We start from the raw sequence: 16,263 nt of genomic DNA, 5'->3' as shown, positions 1-16,263 counted from the left end.
TTCACAGAGCACAAGTTTATTGAGAATTATATTGGCAGAAAGAGAGGTTCCATGATCTAATAAGCATTTGCTTCTTTTTCTAACCTCTTTGTGTTGATACACTAGGTACATCAGCATATCAGAGGATCCAAGAAGTAACCTGTATAATCTAGAGTGTTCAAAAGGTACTTATGAATTAAAAAACTCACATTAATCAGGCAGTTACTATGCCAGGCCCTATGCTAAGAATTTCACTTGCATTAGCTTATTCTATTCTCCACACAATCTTATGATCTTCATACTGTGTTTATCCCCATTTTACCAATAATGAAACTGAAGCTCTCAGAGATAAGGTGATTTTCCCAAGTTTGCACAGTAAGAACAAGACAAGAAGGGTTCCCAAAACCAGCAGACTATTATAATATTTAGTCACAGAAACTTTCTACCCATAAACTCTGTTTACATCCCTCAGAATTAGCCTCTTGCAAAGGCAATTTTGAGAAATACAGTCCCGCTTTCACCAACTTCTTTTTTTTTTTTTTTTTTTTTTTTTCTTATCTTTTTTTTTTTTTATTATACTTTAAGTTTTAGGGTACATGTGCACATTGTGCAGGTTAGTTACATATGTATACATGTGCCATGCTGGTGCGCTGCACCCACTAACTCGTCATCTAGCATTAGGTATATCTCCCAGTGCTATCCCTCCCCCCTCCCCCCACCCCACAACAGTCCCCAGAGTGTGATATTCCCCTTCCTGTGTCCATGTGATTTCATTGTTCAATTCCCACCTATGAGTGAGAATATGCGGTGTTTGGTTTTTTGTTCTTGCGATAGTTTACTGAGAATGATGGTTTCCAATTTCATCCATGTCCCTACAAAGGACATGAACTCATCATTTTTTATGGCTGCATAGTATTCCATGGTGTATATGTGCCACATTTTCTTAATCCAGTCTATCATTGTTGGACATTTGGGTTGGTTCCAAGTCTTTGCTATTGTGAATAATGCCGCAATAAACATACGTGTGCATGTGTCTTTATAGCAGCATGATTTATAGTCCTTTGGGTATATACCCAGTAATGGGATGGCTGGGTCAAATGGTATTTCTAGTTCTAGATCCCTGAGGAATTGCCACACTGACTTCCACAATGGTTGAACTAGTTTACAGTCCCACCAACAGTGTAAAAGTGTTCCTATTTCTCCACATCCTCTCCAGCACCTGTTGTTTCCTGACTTTTTAATGATTGCCATTCTAACTGGTGTGAGATGATATCTCATAGTGGTTTTGATTTGCATTTCTCTGATGGCCAGTGATGATGAGCATTTTTTCATGTGTTTTTCGGCTGCATAAATGTCTTCTTTTGAGAAGTGTCTGTTCATATCCTTCGCCCACTTTTTGATGGGGTTGTTCGTTTTTTTCTTGTAAATTTGTTTGAGTTCATTGTAGATTCTGGATATTAGCCCTTTGTCAGATGAGTAGGTTGCGAAGATTTTCTCCCATGTGGTAGGTTGCCTGTTCACTCTGATGGTAGTTTCTTTCGCTGTGCAGAAGCTCTTTAGTTTAATTAGATCCCATTTGTCAATTTTGTCTTTTGTTGCCATTGCTTTTGGTGTTTTGGACATGAAGTCCTTGCCCACGCCTATGTCCTGAATGGTAATGCCTAGGTTTTCTTCTAGGGTTTTTATGGTTTTAGGTCTAACGTTTAAATCTTTAATCCATCTTGAATTGATTTTTGTATAAGGTGTAAGGAAGGGATCCAGTTTCAGCTTTCTACATATGGCTAGCCAGTTTTCCCAGCACCATTTATTAAATAGGGAATCCTTTCCCCATTGCTTGTTTTTCTCAGGTTTGTCAAAGATCAGATAGTTGTAGGTATGCGGCGTTATTTCTGAGGGCTCTGTTCTGTTCCATTGATCTATATCTCTGTTTTGGTACCAGTACCATGCTGTTTTTGTTACTGTAGCCTTGTAGTATAGTTTGAAGTCAGGTAGCATGATGCCTCCAGCTTTGTTCTTTTGGCTTAGGATTGACTTGGCAATGCGGGCTCTTTTTTGGTTCCATATGAACTTTAAAGTAGTTTTTTCCAATTCTGTGAAGAAAGTCATTGGTAGCTTGATGGGGATGGCATTGAATCTGTAAATGACCTTGGGCAGTATGGCCATTTTCACGATATTGATTCTTCCTACCCATGAGCATGGAATGTTCTTCCATTTGTTTGTATACTCTTTTATTTCCTTGAGCAGTGGTTTGTAGTTCTCCTTGAAGAGGTCCTTCACATCCCTTGTAAGTTGGATTCCTAGGTATTTTATTCTCTTGGAAGCAATTGTGAATGGGAGTTCACTCATGATTTGGCTCTCTGTTTGTCTGTTGTTGGTGTATAAGAATGCTTGTGATTTTTGTACATTGATTTTGTATCCTGAGACTTTGCTGAAGTTGCTTATCAGCTTAAGGAGATTTTGGGCTGAGACAATGGGGTTTTCTAGATAAACAATCATGTCGTCTGCAAACAGGGACAATTTGACTTCCTCTTTTCCTAATTGAATACCCTTTATTTCCTTCTCCTGCCTGATTGCCCTGGCCAGAACTTCCAACACTATGTTGAATAGGAGCGGTGAGAGAGGGCATCCCTGTCTTGTGCCCGTTTTCAAAGGGAATGCTTCCAGTTTTTTCCCATTCAGTATGATATTGGCTGTGGGTTTGTCATAGATAGCTCTTATTATTTTGAAATACGTCCCATCAATACCTAATTTATTGAGAGTTTTTAGCATGAAGGGTTGTTGAATTTTGTCAAAGGCTTTTTCTGCATCTATTGAGATAATCATGTGGTTTTTGTCTTTGGCTCTGTTTATATGCTGGATTACATTTATTGATTTGCGTATATTGAACCAGCCTTGCATCCCAGGGATGAAGCCCACTTGATCATGGTGGATAAGCTTTTTGATGTGCTGCTGGATTCGGTTTGCCAGTATTTTATTGAGGATTTTTGCATCAATGTTCATCAAGGATATTGGTCTAAAATTCTCTTTTTTGGTTGTGTCTCTGCCCGGCTTTGGTATCAGAATGATGCTGGCCTCATAAAATGAGTTAGGGAGGATTCCCTCTTTTTCTATTGATTGGAATAGTTTCAGAAGCAATGGTACCAGTTCCTCCTTGTACCTCTGGTAGAATTCGGCTGTGAATCCATCTGGTCCTGGACTCTTTTTGGTTGGCAAACTATTGATTATTGCCACAATTTCAGCTCCTGTTATTGGTCTATTCAGAGATTCAACTTCTTCCTGGTTTAGTCTTGGGAGAGTGTGTGTGTCGAGGAATGTATCCATTTCTTCTAGATTTTCTAGTTTATTTGCGTAGAGGTGTTTGTAGTATTCTCTGATGGTAGTTTGTATTTCTGTGGGATCGGTGGTGATATCCCCTTTATCATTTTTTATTGTGTCTATTTGATTCTTCTCTCTTTTTTTCTTTATTAGTCTTGCTAGCGGTCTATCAATTTTGTTGATCCTTTCAAAAAACCAGCTTCTGGATTCATTGATTTTTTGAAGGGTTTTTTGTGTCTCTATTTCCTTCAGTTCTGCTCTGATTTTAGTTATTTCTTGCCTTCTGCTAGCTTTTGAATGTGTTGCCCTAAAAGAGCTCCTGAAGGAAGCGCTAAACATGGAAAGGAACAACCGGTTCCAGCCGCTGCAAAATCATGCCAAAATGTAAAGACCATCGAGACTAGGAAGAAACTGCATCAACTAATGAGCAAAATAACCAGCTAACATCATAATGACAGGATCAAATTCACACATAACAATATTGACTTTAAATGTAAATGGACTAAATTCTCCAATTAAAAGACACAGACTGGCAAGTTGGATAAAGAGTCAAGACCCATCAGTGTGCTGTATTCAGGAAACCCATCTCACGTGCAGAGACACACATAGGCTCAAAATAAAAGGATGGAGGAAGATCTACCAAGCAAATGGAAAACAAAAAAAGGCAGGGGTTGCAATCCTAGTCTCTGATAAAACAGACTTTAAACCAACAAAGATCAAAAGAGACAAAGAAGGCCATTACATAATGGTAAAGGGATCAATTCAACAAGAGGAGCTAACTATCCTAAATATATATGCACCCAATACAGGAGCACCCAGATTCATAAAGCAAGTCCTGAGTGACCTACAAAGAGACTTAGACTCCCACACATTAATAATGGGAGACTTTAACACCCCACTGTCAACATTAGACAGATCAACGAGACAGAAAGTCAACAAGGATACCCAGGAATTGAACTCAGCTCTGCACCAAGCGGACCTAATAGACATCTACAGAACTCTCCACCCCAAATCAACAGAATATACATTTTTTTCAGCACCACACCACACCTATTCCAAAATTGACCACATAGTTGGAAGTAAAGCTCTCCTCAGCAAATGTAAAAGAACAGAAATTATAACAAACTATCTCTCAGACCACAGTGCAATCAAACTAGAACTCAGGATTAAAAATCTCACTCAAAGCCGCTCAACTACATGGAAACTGAACAACCTGCTCCTGAATGACTACTGGGTACATAACGAAATGAAGGCAGAAATAAAGATGTTCTTTGAAACCAACGAGAACAAAGACACAACATACCAGAATCTCTGGGATGCATTCAAAGCAGTGTGTAGAGGGAAATTTATAGCACTAAATGCCCACAAGAGAAAGCAGGAAAGATCCAAAATTGACACCCTAACATCACAATTAAAAGAACTAGAAAAGCAAGAGCAAACGCATTCACCAACTTCTTACCTACAACCTTGACTTGTTCCTACTGCCTCATCTTTCAACACCCAGAGTCACCCATAAATGATGTTACTTTCAGCCACTGAGCAGTGAACCCACCGGCTGGAACATAAGATAGATATTTGGCTACTGGGGGAAACAAAAGGTAGGGAGAGCATGAGCACTGTGCCAGGAAAGTAGCCAAAGACTGAGGCCCTGAAAGATGAGATAGGAGGGCATCATCAATCAAACATGCCTGTTTCATAGTTTTGTTTGTTCTATATGTTCAGAGGCCAAATCAGAACAGAATTTCCAGTTGAATCTATCAAACCCATCTTCTCTCTACTCATCACAGTAACTGGGGTGATATATATCCACTGTGATGTCTGCTGCTGATTGCAATGCCAGGTGAATGGACCAAGGTTGATTGGTTCAATCGAAAGTAGTGATTGAAACTACTGTATAATGATCCCACCACCAGGCGTGGGCACACACACACACACAAACACACAGAAATTCACAGTGCCAAGAAGACTGGCTGGTGAGGTGGATTCAGTCAAACAACTAGTCAATTTAGTGGATAGAAAAAAAGTAGTAAGTCAAAGTAAATGCCTGACTAAACTGGTCTGTCAATTCAACCCACTCACTCAGTCATCAGAAAAGCTCCAAAAGACACAGCTCAGTTGTCTTTGGGCATATGGAGAGAGATAATGAGGCATAGAACTCAGAGGGGAAAAGGTGAATTGCAACACAAAATATTTAGGTTAAATGTAAGAAAAAGCTTTTTGACACGCTTATGAGTGAGAACAAGCTATACTTCTCTGTCTGTGCCTGCCTTGTTTCACTTAAGGTAATAACCTTCAGTTCCATCCATTTTGCTGCAAAAGGCATAATTTTATTCTTTTTATGGCTGAAATAGTATTTCATTGCGTATATATACCACATTTTCTTTAATCAACAATTGATGGACACTTACTTTGATTCCATATTTTATCTGTTGTGAATAGTATTACAATAAACATATGAGTGCAGGTGTCTTTTTAATATATTGATTTCTTTCCTTTTGGATAGATACCCCGTGGGACTGCTGAATTCATTGGTAGTTGTATTTTTAGTTATTTGAGAAATTTCCATACTGTTTTTCATAAAGGTTATACTAATTTACATTTCCACCAACAGTGTACAAAAAATTTCCTTTACTCTGCATCCTCACCAACATCTGTTGGTTTTTTTTTTTTTGTCTTTTTAATAATAGCTGTTCTGACTGGAGTAAGATGATATCTCATTGTGGTTTTGATTTGCATTTCTCTGGTGATTAGTGATGTTCAGCATTTTTTCATATATGGGTTGGTAATTTGTTTGTCTTCTTCTGAAAAAATATCTGTTCATGTCCTTTGCCCACTTTTAAATGGGATTATCTCTGTGGTTTTTGTTGTTGTTGTTGTTGAGTTGTTTGAGTTCCTTGTATATTCTGGATATTAATCTCCTGTTGAATGAATAGTTTGCAAATATTTTCTCAAATTCTGCAGGCTGTCTGTTCATTCTGTTGATAATTTCCTTTGCTGTGCAGAAGTTTCTTAGTTTAACAAAGTCTCATTTGTCTATTTATTTGTTTCTGTTGCCTGTGCTTTTGAGGTTCTTTGCCAAGACCAATGTCCAGAAGAGTTTTCCCTAGGTTTTCTTCTAGTTTTTTATGGTTTTGAGTCTTATGTTTAAGTCTTTAATCCATCTTGTGTTCATTTTTGTACATGGTAAGAGGTAGGGTTCCACCTTCATTGTTCTGCGTATGGCAATATAATATTCCCAGCACCATTTATTGAAGAGAGTGTCCTTTTCCCAGTATATGCTTTTGATGGCTTTGTCAAAGATCAATGGCCTGTAAATATATGGCTTTATTTCTGGGTTCTCTGTTCTGTTCCATTGATCTATGTGTCTTTTTATACCAGTACCGTGCTGTTTTGGTTACTACAGCCTTGTAATATAATTTGAAGTCAGGTAATGTGATGCCTCCAGCTTTATTCTTTTTACTCAGGATTGCTTTGGTTATTTGGGCTTTTTTTTGGTTGCATATGAATTTTAGAATTAGTTTTTCTAATTCAGTGAAAAGTTAACATTGGTATTTTTATAGGGATTACATTACATGTGTAGATTGCTTTAGACAGTGTGGTCATTTTAACAAAAATAATAAAGCAAAGTTAGGACCAGTGTCTTGCTTTTAGGCATGTTGAGATGATCTCTTTTTTTTTTTTTTTTTTTTTTGGCTCTCAGCTCACTGAGCTGCAAACTCCGCCTCCTGGGTTCACACCATTCTCCTGCCTCAGCCTCACGAGTAGCTGGGACTACAGGCACCCACCACCACCCCCAGCTAATTTTTTGTATTTTTCATAGAGACGGGGTTTCACCGTGTTGGCCAGGATGGTCTCAATCTCCTGGCCTCATGATCCACCTGCCTCGGCCTCCCAAAGTGCTGGGATTACAGGTGTGAGCCACCGCGCCCAGCCTCAGATGATGTCTTTCTAACAAAGCCATTCTGGATCCTGATAAAGCTGTCTTCTTGCTGCCAGACAAGTCTGGCTGATCCTCATATCGATCAGATATTAACCAAATATTAATTGATACTAGTTAGATATTAATCCAATCTATAAGCACAGGATTTTTTTTCCATTTGTTTGCATCATCTCTGATTTCTTTAATCAGTATTGTATAGTTTTCCTTGTAGACATCTCTCAACTCCTTGGTTAAATTTATTTCTAGACATTTTTTGGGTAGCTGTTGTAAATGAGATTGCCTCCTAGATTTCTTTCTCAGCTAGATCGTTATTGGTGTATAGCACTACTAAATTTTGTACATTGATTTTGCATCCTGCAACTTCAATGAATTTGTTTATTAAATATAAGTTTTTTTGGTGGAATCTTTAGGTTTTTCTAGATATAAAATTGTATCATTGACAAACAAGGATAATTTGACTTCCTCTTTTCCAATTTGAACGCCTTTTATTTATTTCTCTTACCTAATTATTCTGGCTAGGAATAGAAGTGATGAAAGTGGGCATCCTTGTCCTGTTCCGGTTATTAGAGGAAAGGCTTTCAACATTTCCCCATTCAGTATAATGTTAGCTGTCCATTTCTTGTATATGATCTTTATTATTTTGAGGTATGTTCATTCTGTACCTAGTTTGTTGAGAGTTTTTATTATGAAGTTATATTGAATTTTATCAAATTTTTTTTGCATCTATTGAAATGATCATATGATTTTTGTCCTTGGTTCTGTTTATATAATGTATCACATAATTGATTTGCATATGTTGAACCATCCTTGCATTCTTGGTATAAAACCCACCTGATCAAGGTGTATTATCTTTTTGATATGCTGTTGGTTTCAGTTAGCTAGTATTTTGTTAAGAAATTTTGCATCTATGTTCATCAGAGATATTTCCTTTTGTTGTTATGTCCTATCCTGGTTTTAGTATTAGCATGATATTGGCTTCATAAAATGATTTAAGGAGGATTCCCTCTTTCTCCATCTTGTGGAATAGTGTCAAAAGGATTGGTACCAATTCTTCTTTGAATGTCTGGTAGAGTTCAGCTCTGAATCTGTCTGGTCCTGGACTTTTTCATTGGTAATATTTTTATTACCATTTCAATCTTGCTGCTTGTTGTTGGTCTGTTCAGGGTTTCTAATTCTTTCTGATTTAAGCTAGCAAGGTTGTATCTTTCCAGGAATTTATCCATCTCCTCTAGGTTTTCTAGGGATGTTTGGGATACTATATGAGGAACAGCCAGCTCTGCCTGGCAGCAAGAAGAAGACAGCTGTTTCCGATTCAGGGATAGCTTTGTCAAAAAGAGACCATCTCAAGGTGTCTAAAGGTCAAATCACTGATCCTGACTTTGATTTGTTATTTTTGTTAGGATGTAGAAAGTATGAGATATAAGAAGCCCCCTTTATTTTAAAAAAGAGGGTGAGAAGAGCCACATGAAAAAAAAAACCACGATCTTCCTTTTTTATTTTTCTAAACAAAAAAAGGTGAAAAATTTTTAAGTTCCTAAAATTACTATGTCATGGTTACTTGTTAGATAATTTCACTAATGCAATTAGAAATAAAAGCAAAGCACTGGATATTGCAACTAGGCCAAGGCGATAAGAGAATGGAAGTTGCTTAAGTTGCTTGACGTATGCAGATGGAATGGTGTGTCAGCTTTTTAACATCTGATGTGTGTGAGAAATATTCTCTATCCAAGATCTTTTGACAAGATCATGGTACTTCAGATGACTACAGTTCTAAAGCTGGGTGCACACAATCACCAACCATAGTGATATATATTTATACATTTCTCTCTTTGAGCTATTTCTTTATTAAAATGGTTCATCTGCTCATAACTGTTATACTTGTGGACTGTCATCATATACCTGAGTGTTCATGCTTGCAAAAATATGTATGTTGTTATGCCTATTTTGTTGTATGAAGTGGCCTATGAAGTATTCTATCATGTTTGTATGTTTCTCAATAAATCTCTCTTTTTAAAATGTAAGTAAATATCTTTTAAAGTATTCCAACTTATTTTTTCTAGAATTATATTTTCAGGATTTTGATTTTTGGAATTCTAGAATTCAAGAATTTTTAACTTTTCGGATTTCAACATTTGGGATTACGGTGTTTGGGATTGTGTCCTTCAAGATTATGATCACCTCCCTCTGAAAAGTACTACCTAAGAGAGCAGCAATTAAAATTTTTCACCTGTGCTGAATGGTAAAAAAGGAACCAGCTACATTCTGCCAGCAGTAAGTCAGTTGGCACCAGCTTTATCTGTGAAGAATGAGACACCATCTACCCCTAAAATAAAGCAAACCAAAAACAAACAATGACTTGGAATCCACGGTTGACGTGGAAAATTTTTTGTTTATCGAATGCATCAGGGGATCTACTCTTGGGGAGCTCATTAATTTAATTAAATTTACAGCTCCATTCCTGCAGGGCTCATTTTGCCATTCTGAAACAAGAATGGAGGAAATAGCCAACATGTACCAGTTATCTGTTGCTGTGTTACAAACCACCCCCAAATTTAGTGATTTAAAACAACCACCAGTTATTTGGCTCATCGTTCTGTGGTCACCCAGGGCCAGGATTAGAGTGAGCTGAAGTGAGCTTCCTAGGGCACAAAACTGAAGGAGGCATTTACTCTTAGGATCATGCTGGCAACCCTGTACTTGCATGACCCTCAAAGTGAGTGCCTCTTCTCATTTTTTGCTTTGAATGCCTCACTTGTCTCACCATAGTCCCAGCCCTGATGGTTCTTCTGGTCTAAGCCAGGTGGAGTAATCACTGCTGGAGTCTCTTTTTCTCTTTTCTCTTGAAAGAAATTTATTTTTTCACCCTGAAAAATCTTTTTTTGTTTGTTTTTGCCAAGTAATTTTAGCCCTACTCACTCTATGTGTTTTGCAGGCCATACAAAGACTCTATTTGCCTATGGGTTATTTGTAATACAGTTGACCCTTGAACAACACAGGATTAGGAGTGCTGACCTCCACCCACAAGCAGTGAAAGACTTGTGTATAACTTTTGACTCCCCAAAAGCTTAACTTCTAATAGCCTACTGTTGACTGGAAGCCTTACCAATAATATAAACAGTCAATTAACATATATTTTGTATGTTATACCTGGTATATACTGTATCCTTATAATAAAGTAAGCTGGAAAAGAGATTGCTATTAAGAAAATCATAATGAAGATAAAATATATTTACTATTCATTAAGTGGAAGTGGCTCATGATAAAGGTCTTCATCTTTATCATGTTCATGCTGAGTAGGCTGAGGAAAAGGAGGAGTTGGTCTTAATATCTCAGGGGTGGCAGAGGCAGAAGAAAACTTGTGTATAAGTAAACCTACTCAGTTCAAACTCGTGTTATCCAATGGTCGACTGTATTCTTATTTTTAACAATTTCATTTTCTTTTATAAGTGAAGTGAGTTATAAACCCAGTTGATAGAAATTAGGCAGTACTTTAGAGTGTCTGTTTGATTTATTTGTTAAAAGAATTGGTACAGTTTAATTAAACTACAATGTAATCTACCCCATGTCTGGAGGAACATTGGAACTGCTTGACAGTTCTTTCATGTTCACATATCCTCCTGGAAAAAGTAATGATTTTATAATAAAGCCCTTATGCAAACACAGTGTATCCTGAAAAATATTAATGATATTTTTATAATTGGTCAAATGGGGGAAAATCTCTATTGGTATTAATTAGATATATTGATGTTATTCACTCCACTGCTAAAAAAGGTAACACTACAAAGACTTCATATCCAAGTTTTAAAGCAACTTTATGTTATAGACTATTAATTTTCCCTAGGAACCAACAGATGAATAATTTGAAAATGGACACTATAGTGGTGCATATATAAAAAGAAAGCTATAAAGCATTTTAAAATATCAACTCTGAGTTTTATGGGTCATTAGCTCTCCAATTCCATTGGGTTCTTTTATGCTGTTGTATTCAGCTTGCCAGTCAGCTAGCAGAGATGACCAAGGATAGCCTCACTCACTTTTCCAGCATTTCTTAGGCTATTGGCGGAAGCAGTAGCGGTGACTGGACCACAGATCTCTCTTTATTCAGCAGGTTATCACGGGCTTCTTCACTTGTGTCCTTCACAGGATTCCTATAAACAATGAAAGAGAACAAGTCCCAACGTGTAAATAATTTTCAAATGTCTGTTTGCATTACATGTTCTATAGTCCCATGGTCAAGGAAAGTCACACAGCCAAACCCAGATTCAGTGGGGATAGGGACTATACAAGGACATGGAGCAGGGAAATATGAACAAATTTGTAGTCGTTGCTATACCAATCTACTACAAGGCCCAAAGGTGAATTACAGAAATAGAAAAGAATGGCTGTGGTGAATGCATCAACCGAATAAAGAACTAAATTTTAATCAAGAGAGGACCAGAGAAGAATTTTCTCCAGACTGCATCAGCCACACAAGAAGGAACTTCCTCACTGAAGAAATGAAGTTGGATTGATGTTGCATATATATCCCTCAGAGGTTCACACGTGGACTTTCAAAGAACCTGTCTCATGTGTGAATTTTTCCCTAAATAACTACCTGGCCAGAACCCTGAGAAGGACATCTCCAACACTCCCACAGGGCATACATCACAGAAGGGCTTAGGGATTCTACCTATTGCAATTCCTCCTCTCCACTAGGTTGAGAATCCTTGTTTTAGAGGAAAAGCAACCTTAACTCGTACCACTAAATATATAAATACCATTTCACCATTGGATGTAAGGACTACTTCTGTTTGAAACTCAACCGCTCTCCAAATCTGCATCCAGTTGCATAAACAAAGGGACTTACCTTTTTCTTAATTGGTTCCAGGTGGAATTTGACATATAAACCAATAAAAGAAATATCTAAATATTTTCTCCTCCTTCTAACCTCATCTCCTATTTAGTTAACTCCTATTTAACTCCTAATTTCCTATTTAACTCCCATATCTATCTGGAATTTGGAACCAGATACAGTGAATCACATTGCCCCAAATGTGTCTCCAAGCAACTCTATGGCTATTTTGATGGTGATAAAAGATGTTTTATCCCTTCTTCGGAACTCTGAAGAGCAGAGTTCTGAAGAGCATGTTCCTTGCCTGCTAGGTGTTTTCTTTCTTTTTTTTTTTTTTTTTAGGTCAATATAGTTTCCATTTTTACTGTGCATACACATATATACAATGTATTTTAAAAATGGGCTTTACAATATGTAGTTTGATCACTTGGTTTACAACTAAATATATTGTGAACATTTTCTCTTCTACAACAGTTAAAAGAATTGAATAGCTTGGAGGAAACACAATTTATTAAGCAATCTTGTTGGGGACATTGAGGTATAATTTTTTTTCTAAGGAGACTTCATTCTTTTTACAATGCCTTTGGGAAAAAAAGGGGAGTCCTTGTCTTATATAGCTTTCTATAGATGATGGAAACTTGCCCTTCCATTTAGCCTTTTTACTTGCTTCTCTACCACCACCTAATCACCAATCAAGTAACCCATTTTGTTTTTCAACCTCTCTCTTCTATTTGCTTCCTCTTTCCTACCCAGTCTCCCTGCACACACACAGATGGACTTCCATTCCTTCAGCACTCTGGTTCCTCCCCTTAAAGATGTTTTCTTTCCTTTTAAAAGAGACTATTTTAATTGATTTTGATCAACTCTACTCAAAACTGTATTCTAAGGTCCACATTAGAATTAGTCTTTAATAATCTGAAGATGTAATTCAATCATTTAAAAGAATATATTAAGAAGACCTTGGTAGAATTACATGTACCAAGAAACACCAGGCCTTGCACAGTTGCTCACGTGTGTAATCTCAGCACTTCGAGAGGCCGAGGCGAGTGGATCACAAGGTCAGGAGTTCGAGACCAGGCTGGCCAATATGGTGAAACCCCCGTCTCTACTAAAAATACAAAAAAAATTAGCCGGGCATGGTGACACATGCCTGTAATCCCAGCTACTTGGGAGGCTGAGGCAGGAGAATGGCTTGAACCCCGGATGCGGAGGTTGCAGTGAACCGAGATCGCGTCATTGCAGTCCAGCCTGGGTGACAGAGTGAGACTCCGTCTCAAAAAAAAAAAGAAACACTGGACTTGGGCACAATGGAGATATGGCTGACTTTCTTTTGAAAAAAGAAGTAGTTTTTTGGGAGAGGGCAGGGCAAAGAGGTAAGAAGTAGTTAGTTCTGTAAGGAAATGTTAGAGACCATTTTGGAAATGTATTCATTATTTTAAGGCAACTAACAAATGATCATCTTTCAGTTAGGACATTGTAGCAGCAGCCTTTACGGGTCATGAAATTTGCATAATATCTAAAATTGTATTTCTGGAAATAGGTCAATGTCGATTAATAGTAGCTTTGTATAGAAAGGCAGATGCCAGCTAGCATAAAAGTGGTAGTACGTGCAGACGGTGGTAGTCCTGGAGTCCTGGAAGCCACGAGGTGCTCATCCATCACGAGGCCATCACAGCCGGGTAGAAAGGCCTGAGGAAAAGCAGCGGAGCTGACCGTGCCAGCATTTACACAGGGAACACTTCTTGGGCAGCCAGGTGTCATGGGGCACAGACCCACAGTTCTCTTTGCGCACATCGTGCTCACAGTTCCGTCCGTAGAAGGAGGGAGGGCAGGCACAAAAGGACTCCAGCATGCAGGTTCCCCCATTCAGGCAGCAGGTTCTGTTTAGCTCCTTACTGTGCTGTATCCCCATGGGCGGCACACGCTGGGAAGACCGAGGCCGAATTGCAGGCTCCTCCTGGGGCCAAATGCTGTCATCTCTGAAGGCCAGGTCTCCCCGAGATGGACGAGCAAATTCCTGATGGCCCAGCCCGGCAACTAATCCCAGTTCAAAGGCTTTAGAAATGGCCATGATCCAAATCACACTGTAAGAGAAGCGGGCCATCTTCCTGCAGTCCATAGCTTTTAACAATTAGGGGGAAAAGAGGCGTTAGCATCGCTTTAATTCAGTCATTGCCAAAACAGCCAAAGGAAAACATTCATCTCCTAAAGCGAAAATGGCAATTTCAGAAGAAAATGAGAAATTCGCGTTCCCCAGAAGGTCGTAGCAGAAGCAGGAGCAAGGTGTCCAGGGGAAACTGGAGGGCTTTCGGCCTTGGACGTTTTGACCTTGAGCTGGAGACAGCCTTTCCGGGGATTCTCCTTCTTCAACAACAAACCCCAGTCGGGGCGGGGAGACCTTTCAGGTGGGCGGGACGCCCACCAGCATGACAATGGCCCACACGCGGGGAGAAGAGTCTTGTAAAACTGTGGTTAACTAGCCCTAATATCTCTATCATTAGTTGCAGGCTAAAATGATCAGATGTACTCTTTTGGGAAAAAAAAAGAAAAAAGAAAAATCAGTTTATCTAATCAAGTTGGTGATTCCAGGTTGGAGGGGTGGTGGAAAGTAATTGCTTTAATTAGGAAAACCTGAAAATGTATGGGTCTCAAGGCATTCGATATTTTATTTTATTTCAGGAAGTTTTACTTCCTGAAATTTGCTTCCACCTTTGTTTTTCCAAAAGGGTGTTTTGAGCCCCGTACTCCCCCTGGGGGATACCCGGGTGGCCAAGAAAGGGGTGCTCTCCGCCTGAGGAGCTAGGTGTGTGTGTCGCCTGCTAGGTGTTTTCAATCAAACATTGACAACATTGTTATATGTAAACGGGGAGACAAAGGAACAATTGGATCGTTATAGAATCAGTCACTTTACCTTACATGGCGCGCAAGCTTATCCCAAAACAAATCACTTGGAGCAATTGTCAAAGACATCAAGGGTTTATTCTGAAAGTGTCAGCAGTTTCAGTCACTCATTCTTCCCTGGAAATCATTCCAGATGAAGAGGATCTGAGCAGTTCATTTTCACGTGGTAGAACCAGAAAGCACATTATTCACTGGCGAGATGAGCTGGCTGTATTTTATCCATCAACAGTTATTCCCCAGGCAGATTATCAGAATGCAGCTGTTGAAGTAATCATGGAAAAATGTATTCCCACACACGTAAGATAGGTCATCTTCAGATGAAAGACCTTGCAACTGAGGCAGGGCTTATCTGAGAATAAGCACTCAGAGCCCCGTTTTAAGAAACTCCTATATTGTTTGCTTAACAAAGGATCTGAAGTGGTAATGGGGGCACCAGGGAAAAAGTTACCCCAGACATTATGGCACATACAGCTTGCCAAAGAGATGGATCAATTCCACCTATTTTAGAGAATGAAATAGTGGGTATTTTCCTGCCATTATGTAGTAGCAACTTTTCCCTTTCACCAAATTTTGACTGTAAATGAGAAAGAAATAGGCCCTTTCGAAACTGAAGGCAATTAATTCCTGCAAGCAAAGTTTCCAAAACTGTTTCCATGACCTTCCCTATGATCCCTAACAACATTGCTCATTCTAGAAAAAAAAAAAAAAAAAGTCATTTAAGGACCAATGTTTTCCATCTGCTCTTTGAGTACTCACACTGATTTAATAGGCTTTGGTAGAGTTACCACTAAATTTTTGAAACGCAATTAATTTTGATCATTTCCCACATGTGTGAAGGAAGGTATCCCACTAGGACACTGGACTTCATCAGGATAATGGTCTTTGGCCTATTCTTTGGGAAGAAGAAAAGTCATTGGATTGTATAATGACTTTATGAGACAGGTAAAGTAGGGTTTGAATGCTAGCCAAAGGAGTTTGGGCTGAGCTTACCCCTCCACAGACATACTCTCTGATTCATTTATACTGATTGTCTTGTTGCCCTTCTAACTTTTATGCTTCTAATTCCTATATTTCCTGTGCTGTTTCTCTACTTGGAATTATTTTCCTCTGTTTCCTTTGCCTATGAACATCCTAATACATTTCAAAACCTAGATCAAGTTCTCTGTCTCCTGAAAAACCTTCCTTGACTGCCTCAGACTAAGGCCATCTCTCTCCATAATCAATAATACTCACACTAGCATTTAGCTGTATACATCTTGTATTGCTCTATGCTGGTTTCTTAAGTCTTAGCTTTGCC

At 38.6% G+C, this 16,263-nt stretch overlaps 1 protein-coding gene across 1 annotated transcript; it reads right to left on the bottom strand.

Moving 5' to 3' along the window:
* Positions 1 to 13,565: 13,565 nt before the first annotated feature.
* Positions 13,566 to 14,385, bottom strand: CRIPTO3 (cripto, EGF-CFC family member 3). Its single transcript, XM_019019040.3, is given in 2 exon segments — positions 13,566 to 13,763; positions 13,765 to 14,385. Coding segments are annotated over 2 exon segments (567 nt in total). The 5' UTR covers positions 14,185 to 14,385; the 3' UTR covers positions 13,566 to 13,616.
* Between the last annotated feature and the right edge of the window lie 1,878 nt (positions 14,386 to 16,263).

This window comes from Gorilla gorilla, chromosome X (genome assembly GCF_029281585.2).
Source record: "Gorilla gorilla gorilla isolate KB3781 chromosome X, NHGRI_mGorGor1-v2.1_pri, whole genome shotgun sequence".
In the NCBI taxonomy this organism is placed as follows: Eukaryota; Metazoa; Chordata; class Mammalia; order Primates; family Hominidae; genus Gorilla; species Gorilla gorilla.
This window is presented reverse-complemented; position numbering and strand designations above follow the sequence as displayed.